At 43.1% G+C, this 8,942-nt stretch overlaps 1 protein-coding gene across 3 annotated transcripts in view; it reads left to right on the top strand.

Annotated features, from left to right (window-relative positions):
* Window positions 1-2,712: 2,712 nt before the first annotated feature.
* lipca (lipase, hepatic a) overlaps window positions 2,713-8,942 on the top strand; it is a 57,634-nt gene continuing 51,404 nt past the window's right edge. Inside the window, exon 1 of one of the 3 annotated variants that reach the window (XM_078427394.1) lies at window positions 2,713-2,939. In XM_078427394.1, the coding sequence (XP_078283520.1) occupies window positions 2,858-2,939 (82 nt within the window). In that variant the 5' untranslated portion in view covers window positions 2,713-2,857. The remainder of the gene's footprint in view (window positions 2,940-8,942) is intronic. The other 2 variants (XM_078427393.1, XM_078427392.1) reach the window with 2 other exon arrangements.

Here is an 8,942-nt window from a genome sequence, read left to right as displayed (position 1 = left end):
GGAAATAGATGTCAATCATAGGATGAAATGACAAAGTGTCATTAGAGTTATAGAGTCACACAGCACGGAAACAGGCCCTTCAGCCCAACTTGCCCCATACTGACCATGATGCCCAATCTACACTAGTTCCACCTGCCTACATTTGGCCCATATCCCCTAAACCTTTCCTATCCATGAAACTATCTGAATGTCTTTTAAATATTGTTATTGTAATAAAGTGGCACAGCGGTAGAGGTGCTGCCTTCTAGAGACCCAGATTCAATCCTGACTATGGGTGCTGTCTGTACGGAGTTTGTACCTTCTCCCCGTGACCTGCATGGGTTTTCTCCAAGATCTTCGGTTTCCTCCACACTCCAAAGATGTACTTGTTTGGAGGTTAATTGGCTTGGTATAAAATGTAAAATTGTTCCTACTGTGTGTAAGATAGTGCTAATGTGTGGGGACTACTGGTCGGTGCAGACTCGGTGGGCCGAAGACCTTGTTTTTCCACACTATACCTCTAAACTAAACCACACTAATATTGAACAAAGTAGCTTAGCCGGACAGACAAAGGTGCCTAATTGTCCGTTCAATGGTTCTACCCTCATGACAGCCTGTTACCAACATTCCTTTTGTTCCACCCATGGTTCTTCCCATCTTCTCTGCTACCTAGACTATCTTGCATTCTCTCTTTCTCAAGTCCATTGGGTCTTTGACCTGAAATATTGACTCGCTTCTCTTTCCAGAGATGCAGTTTGACTGGCATTATTTAAAACTGAGTTCAGTTGGGTGCTGAATCCCTGAAATTCTCTGAGCCAGAGGGTTATTGGAGGTGATGTCATTGGAGTGACTTAATAGACAATAGACAATAGGTGCAGGAGGAGGCCATTTGGCCCTTCGAGGAGGTAGATACCTTTTTGAGAGCTCGGGAAGTTGAGAGTAACAGGGTGGATCAGCCATGATCGTATTGATCGTGGAGCAGGCTTGAAGGCCAGTTGGCCTATCTCTGCTCCAGTTTTCTCGTGTTCTTATGTCCTGTGCGGTCTGGACACCATGAGTTTGGAGAAGCACAGGCCAGACTTACCAAGATGCTCCCAAACTACGGGGAAAGTTACAGGGAGAAACTACACAAGCTAAGGCTCAGAAATGTAGAGATGAATTGATTTAATCAGATCTGAGATTGCATAAGGAAACTTAGAGATTGTGGGACAAGTCAATTTCTGTCAGTGAGAGTGAAAAGTCCAGTCAAGTCTAGCTTATTGTCATATGTACAAGTGCAGTAAAGTACAGGAACAATGAAGATTTGATTCCAGGAGCATCGCAGGCTCATAGATAACAAATAAAACATAAATTAATATACATTCTACATAAATTCTACGAGACAGTAAAAATAAAAATAAAGTGCTAAAAAAAACAAGACATTAGTGCAAAAATGCACAATTAAAAAAACAAGTCCATGGCAGTGCAAGGTTCGTAGTGTTCTGTTGTCGAGGTAGGGTTAGAGTTGTGTAGGTCAGTTCAAGAGCCTGATGGTTGTGTAGGAAAGTAGCTGTTCCTGAACCTGGTGGTGTGGGACTTCAGGTTTCTCTACCTCCTTCCTGATGATAGCAACAAGAAAAAATGAAGTCCCAGATGGTAGGATTCCTTGATAACAGATGCCGCCATTGTGAGGCCGTGCCTCATGTGGATGCTTCTGATATGCAGCGGGTGAAGGTGGGAACATTTCTCCATGGTGATGTTCCTGGTAGATGTTTGAAGCTCTCCTCCAAATGGGACTATTGGTGCAATGACAATTGTCCAGTTTAAATGTGAGGTTGAAAGGCTCTGGTTTATTGCAAGCATTAATGGAGAAAAGGCATGGGTATGGAGTTAGGTCACAGATCTGCTGTGGCCCTGTTCAATGTTAGGCCAGGCTCGAAGGGCTGAACAACACTGTGCTGTGCTGGTGTGGTCGTGTTGTGTGGAGCAGCTGGCAAGCAGCCAGATGGGTGGGGGGGTGGAGAAGATACCCAGTGCAATGGAGGTCCAAGGTGTGGTTGTGAGGCAAAGAGAGGCAAGTCTTTTCTTCTGGAGACTTTTACATTGCTGGGAGTTGGGTGCTATGCTCCTTGAGATGAAGAAAGCCAAGTGGGTGCTGGGGATGGGGGCACTGGCGTGGGTTTGAGAGTGGTTGATTGGGATGGGTGGTGGTAAAGGGTCAGGTGGGGTAGGGGCATCGAAGAGGTCAGGTGCATTGGTGTGAGGTTGGGGGGAGCTGTCGTGGAGGAAGGTGAGAATTTGTTTGGGGGATGGTGGCTGTCATGGGAGCTTTCGGGATTTTAAGCTTTCCCTCCTACAGTGACCCACAGCTCCGTCCTAGTGATAGTGCCCTCCCAGCGCCCTAGTGATTTTTATGAACTGCCAAAGACTCAGCTCAAATCTGGAGATTTTCTCAGTTATACAATGAGGATACACAGTCCAGCATTGTATGGCCCAAACAATATCATTTACATTTTCTAGCAATTCACCCCACTGCGAGCTTCAAAACCCTTTCAGAACAACTCTTTTTTTACGCAAAAACAAACATGATTTTCATTGACTTTCTTTGCTGAGAGCTGGGTCAGTCTGAGGCCTGACTCCTGTAATAGATAACGTTTGCCAGCCTTTCACAATATGTTCCAGGTCTAACCGGAGCCAATCAGAGATTTCTGAGCAGTTTGTTCACGACCTTCATGGACAAATATAAAACTCTCTGCCAGTATCACTGGCTCTTTCAATGCAGTGGGCTTCAGAGATTCATCAGGAAATTAGAGGAGTTTGGTTTGTGTTTATTTTATTTTGTAGCCAGTGAAGGGGTGAAAGTCTGTAAAAGAGAAAAAAAAAAGGCCAAGGGCTGAAAATGAACAAGTTGACAAAGGTATCTCTCCTCCTCTTGATATGTGCAACCATTCATGTCCACGAGGCCCGGATCCACAGAAAAGGTAAGAGCCAAGCAGCCTCTCACGGTAATTAGTCCACTGGACATGCTTTGCACAGCTGGGTTACAAGAATGAGCATTGCAAGGATGGTTCTTGTTGGTGGAAGTTCTGTCAAGAAACTAGAAATTTGCCTTTTATAAATTTCTGGACACATTTTCCGATTGCAATATCTGAATTCCACCAAGACTAGGTTGTGGCTGGGTGAATGTGCAAAGCATTCTTTGCATTCTTTAACCTCACTGATTATGATAAAGGCTTTTGCCGGGTGTGCTCCCATGAGGTTTCCAGAGTACTTCAACACAATATAACGAGGCAGTTAAATCTAACTGTCTTCATAAATGTACAGTTTGCATTATTTAGTGAAGCAGCTTGATAGTGGGGTGATATATAAAGCGAGATTTTGTTGTATCTCCTATCGTTTGAAATATGTTACTTTCTCTGTTTTATCTCCATCATTGTAATCCAAGAATTCTCAGTCTGTGACACTAATCCAAACTTTCTGTCTGTATCTGTGTATAAATGCACTCTTTAATTATTTTGTGAACTGAAGCGACTCAGTTTTCACCTTCAATAATAACATCATAACTGGATTTTCTGCAGCTCATTTATTGCCTCTGTTAGAGTAATGTGGTAAGACTTTAATAATTGAATAATTGGAATAATTCCTCTTAAAGTGATTGCCGGGTCACCATTACAGTGCATTCAGAAAGTATTCAGACCCCTTCACTTTTTCCACATTTTGCTACGTTACAGGCTTATTTTAAAATGGATTAAATTCTTTTTTTTAATCATCAATCTACACACAATACCCCATAATAAAAAAGCAAAAACAGGTGTTTAGAAATTTTTGCAAAGTAATTAAAAAGAAAAAAACTGAAATATCACATTTACATAAGTATTCAGACCCTTTACTCAGTACTTTGTTGAGGGACCTTTGGCAGCGATTACAGCCTCAAGTCTTCTTGGGTATGATGCTACAAGCTTGGCACACCTGTATTTGGGCAATTTCTCCCATTCTTCTCTGCAGATCCTCTCAAGCCCTGTCAGGTTGGATGGGGAGCGCCGATGCACAGCTATTTTCAGGTCCCTCCAGAGATGTTCGATCAGGTTTAAGTCTGGGCTCTGGCTGGGCCACTCAAGGACATTCACAGACTTGTCACAAAGTCACTCCTGTGTTGTCTTGGCTATGTGCTTAGGGTTATTGTCCTGTTGGAAGGTGAACCTCCGCCCCAGTCTGAGGTCCAGAACGCTCTGGAGCAGGTTTTCATCAAGGATCTCTCTGTACTTTGCTCCGTTCATCTTTCCCTTGATCCTGACTAGTCTCCTAGTTACTGCCGCTGAAAAACATCCCCACAGCATGAAGCTGCCACCACCATGCTTCACCGTAGGTATGGTATTGGCCAGGTGATGAGCGGTGCCGCTTGGCATTCAGGCCAAAGAGTTCAATCTTGGTTTCATCAGGCCAGAGAATCTTGTTTCTCATTGTCTGAGAGTTCTTTAAGTGCCTTTTCGCAAACTCCAAGTGGGCTGTCATGTGCCTTTTACTGAGGAGTGGCTTCTGTCTGGCCACTCTACCATAAAGGCCTGGTTGGTGGAGTGCTGCAGATATAGTTGTCCTTCTGGAAGGTTCTCCCATCTTCACAGAGGAACTCTGGAGCTCTGTCATACTGACCATCGGGTTCTTGGTCACCTCCCCGACCAAGGCCCTTCTCCCCCGATTGCTCAGTTTGGCCAGGCGGCCAGCTCTATGAAGAGTCCTGGTTGTTCCAAAGTTCTTCCATTTAAGAATGACAGAGGCCACTGTGCTCTTCGGGCCCTGCAATGCTGCAGAAATTGTTTTATACCCTTCCCCAGATCTGTGTCTCGACACAATCCTGTCTCGGAGGTCTACGGACAATTCCTTCGTCTTCATGGCTTGGTTTTTGCTCTGATATGCACTGATAACTGTGGGACCTTATATAGACAAGTGTGTGCCTTTCCAAATCATGTCCAATCAATTTAGTTTACCACTGGTGGACTCCAATCAAGTTGTAGAAACATCTCAAGGATATTCAATGGAAACAGGATGAACATAAGCTCAATTTTGAGTGTCATAGCAAAGGGTCTGAATACTTAGGTAAATGTGATATTTCAGTTATTTATTTTTAATTGCTTTGCATAAATTTCTAAACACCTGTTTTCGCTTTTTTATTTTGGGGTATTATGTGTAGATTGATAATTAAAAAAATGAATTTAATCAATTTTAAAATAGGGCTGTAACGTAGTAAAATGTGGAAAAAGTGAAGGGGTCTGAATACTTTCTGAATGCACTGTATGTGGAAAGTCCTATACCCCAGGGAGATTTTTGTTGCTTACTCACTAGGTCGAGAGCCTCATAAAACTATCTGCAATATATGCTTCAAATGCCATTGACATCTTTTGTACAAGAAAAAAGAATGCATTTGCTGTTGATGTGAAATATTCTGACAAGGCCACAAAATAAGACAAAAAATGTTGGAGTAATTCAGCAGTCAGGCAGCATCTCCAGAAGACATGGATGGGCCACATTTCGGGTCGAGATCCCTCTTCAGACTGAGGGCCCAAACCTGCTCAGATTTGAATCCAGCCATTTTCAAATGGAGGGAAAGGTCCACTGCAACTAATTGTATGGCTTTTGGATGCACACTGTTGAGAAATGGGGAGGTTTGTTCGAGATGATGGCCAGCAGTCAACTAATGAGCAAGCAACAGCACATTTTCCACAGCTGACCAGGCACATGAATGGGATGCTGGTCATCATGTTACACTCCATCACCCAACACCCACCTGCAGTGCCAACAGGTGCAAGGTGGTACTTCATTTAAGTCCTGAGTGGGGTTTATGCCCAGAACCATCTGTATCTGTTTAAGAGTCCTACCATTGAAACCACGGCAGAGATTGCAATATCTGTGGCAACACTTGGCAAAGCTCACCTGACATCACCCACCTGGCTAAACCCACCTGATATCAATGCAGAAACGGAGAACTGCAGATGCTGGGTAATACACAAAGTGCTGGAGTAACTCAGCAGGTCAGGCAGCATCCCTGGAGAACATGGATAGGTGACGTTTCAGGTCGAGACGGAATCAGACAGAATCAGTCTGAAGATGTCTGCCTGACCTAGAGAGTTACTCAGACAGTTACCCAAAATGCCTGCCTGACCTAGTGAGTTACTCATACACTTTGTGTCCTTTTGGCATCAAAGCAGAGCTTATATACAAATCGAATATAATTTAATACTGCTATTGTTTGAGATACAGAAAGAATAAAGTTAAGATCCATGGCTGAGTCTAGATACATAATTGTTAGTTTCAAAAATAGAATCTCCAGCACTATTTTTATACATAAGTGGAAGTCTTTGGAGGGACATCAAATATAAACACTTTGTATTTTCTTTCCTCTCTGATACCCACTGTTACTAAATGTTAGGTTCTACGATTAGCATTGAAATAGCTTTTCCTTCTTGGTCATTAACTCAGTTAGCATTGGCAAGTACCAAAGATACTCAGAAGGATAATTCTGTTGGCTCTCGCATGAAGTGGTAATCAGCACGCTGTGCTGTGTAGTGCACAGTTAACATTTCTGATACCAAAGGAGTGGAGGTTTATGCATCCAAGAGTAGGCTTCATGGGTCTGTAATGTGAAGAGGACCCGAGTTTTCTCCGAGTGCTCCAGTTTCCTCCCACACTCCAAAGACGTACAAGTTGTAGATTAATTGGCTTTGGTAAAATTGTAAATTGTCCCAAATGTGTACGATAGTGCCAGTGTACGGGGTGATCGCTGGTCGGCGTGGGCGCGGTGGGCCAAAGGATTTGTTTCCGCGCTGTATTTGCATTTCCAAAGTCTAAAGTCTAAAAGGACAAGAACTGGGATTGTGTTGTTCATGTCTATCAGTGAATCAAAACACATTGGTGTCCCAGGCTGAATAGGTACCCCTCTCACCTTTGACTAAAAAAGGTTGCATGCTTAAAGGCTGGAGCACTTAATTCCAGATGGCAGGACTGATTGTTGCAATATTGTGGATGGAGCATTACACTAAGGCTTTGACTGCTCTGTCAGATGGACATCAAATAGCACACTGTATCATCTCAAAAACAGACTTGAGGAGTTACTTGGCTGTTATTGCCTTCAATAATATCAACACAGCTAACCTGGAACCTCATACACTGCTGTCCATTGGACCTAGCTGTGGATGAATTGGCTGCTGTTTCTACAATAGCCACTGTAAAGTGCTGTGGGACACGAAGCTAAGCCTTTCCTTTGGAACATGGCCAGTAAAGGTTTTCTATTGCCTGTGTGATAAAAATGGAGTTGGGATGCCTTCAATGTGAATTGGCCACTGAGACAGGAGTATATATGTTAACAAGATGAGAGTGCACCATCATTCCCTGCATAACAACATCATGAGGTTTATTGGCTTTCACAGTCATGCTGAAAAATAATTGGAAATCCTCTTTTAAACTTTGTTTCCAATGCATGCCAATACTGTTCAACCGGTGATCTTGATACCCACAAGAAGAAGTGGTTTCAATATCTGTGATGACTGGCATGTGAGCAGAGCTATTTGTAAAGGTCCGATTAGTGTGAGCTAATGTGCCCATCAATCCGATTCTTTATTGAACTAAACATTCATGTCAACTTGTCATGCTCACTTATCCCGCGGGGATTTAACTGTGTCTAGGTAAAGTGAAGCATTAATCACAGTTGCAAAATCTTCTTTGCACATAATAACTTATCTGCCAACCATAACGTTGGCTTGTTGTTACTGGCCAGATCAATATAACTATTTATCTTTCATTCAAAAAGCTTCCATTTTTTCATTAAGGAGATAAGAGTTCCTCATAAGTTAAACCCTTTTCTCCTTCTTCTCCTGGTCTTTCTGCCTTCTGAGAGGACAACTACATTCTACAAACAAAGAGACAGTATGACCCCCACCCCCCTTCCCAGGCCTGAAACAAAGCTGATGCCTTTTCTGGACTCAGTGCCCTGATTAAAATAAAAACAAAAGTTTGTGAAGAGAAAGGACTCTAAAGGTGTCAGTGATTTGATCGACGGCACGGTGGCGTGGCGGTAGAGTTGCTGCCTTACAGCGCCAGAGACCCAGATTCAATCCTGACTGCGGGTGCAGTCTGTACGCAGTTTGTACGTTCTCCCCGTGATCTGCGGGGTTTTCTCCGAGATCTTCAGTTTCCTCCCACACTCCAAAGATGTACAGGTTTGTAGGTTCATTGGCTTGATTATAAATGTAAAATTGTTCCTAGTGTGTGCAGAGTAGTGTTAATGTGCGGGGATCACTGGTCGGTGCAGACCCAGTGGGCCGCAGGGCCTGTTTCTGCGCTGTGTCTCTAAACTAAACTAAACTAAATTTGTGTAAATCCAAATGGAACCAAATGGCCTGAGGTGATATTGAGGAGTCTTGTGCCAACGTTTTTTCCGATGCAGTTGAACCATCTTACATTTCACAACTGTACTGTCAGCATGAAGCCAAAACTATTTCATGCTGATGGACATCTAGTAGTTGGAATGCACTCAAGCAGGAAGACTGGGATGCCAATGACAACGACAAGTGTACGTGAGCCTGCGAGTTTGCACAATTAGACCTACCCTAACCAGACCCTCATGTCTGATGATAATTAGTCATGATAGAACGCTCCACTGTGAAGTAATAGCGTTCATCTCTGTACAATTAGGCCTCCAGAAATACTTGAGGGTAATGATTAATCTTCATTGTTGGCTGCTGGGATCTCAGAGAAAGGACCATTGAGCTACTTTCTCAGTAGGTTCTCAATAACACCCCAGTGTCTTATCTAAAATGACGGGTGCTGGGAGTCTACTTGTAATTTATTTAATCTAATAACGAGCATGCGAGTCTGGCTAATGTGATATATAGGGGATGAATTGAATAAAAATTTCTTCGGGTGAATTTATGTTAGAGTGGGAAGATTTCTGCCTTTGCATTTTGGAAACATAGAAACATAGAAAATAGGTG

Source organism: Rhinoraja longicauda, chromosome 33, assembly GCF_053455715.1.
Source record: "Rhinoraja longicauda isolate Sanriku21f chromosome 33, sRhiLon1.1, whole genome shotgun sequence".
In the NCBI taxonomy this organism is placed as follows: Eukaryota; Metazoa; Chordata; class Chondrichthyes; order Rajiformes; family Arhynchobatidae; genus Rhinoraja; species Rhinoraja longicauda.
The sequence above is the reverse complement of the archived record's forward strand: the minus strand, read 5'-3'. Positions and strand labels throughout refer to the sequence as shown.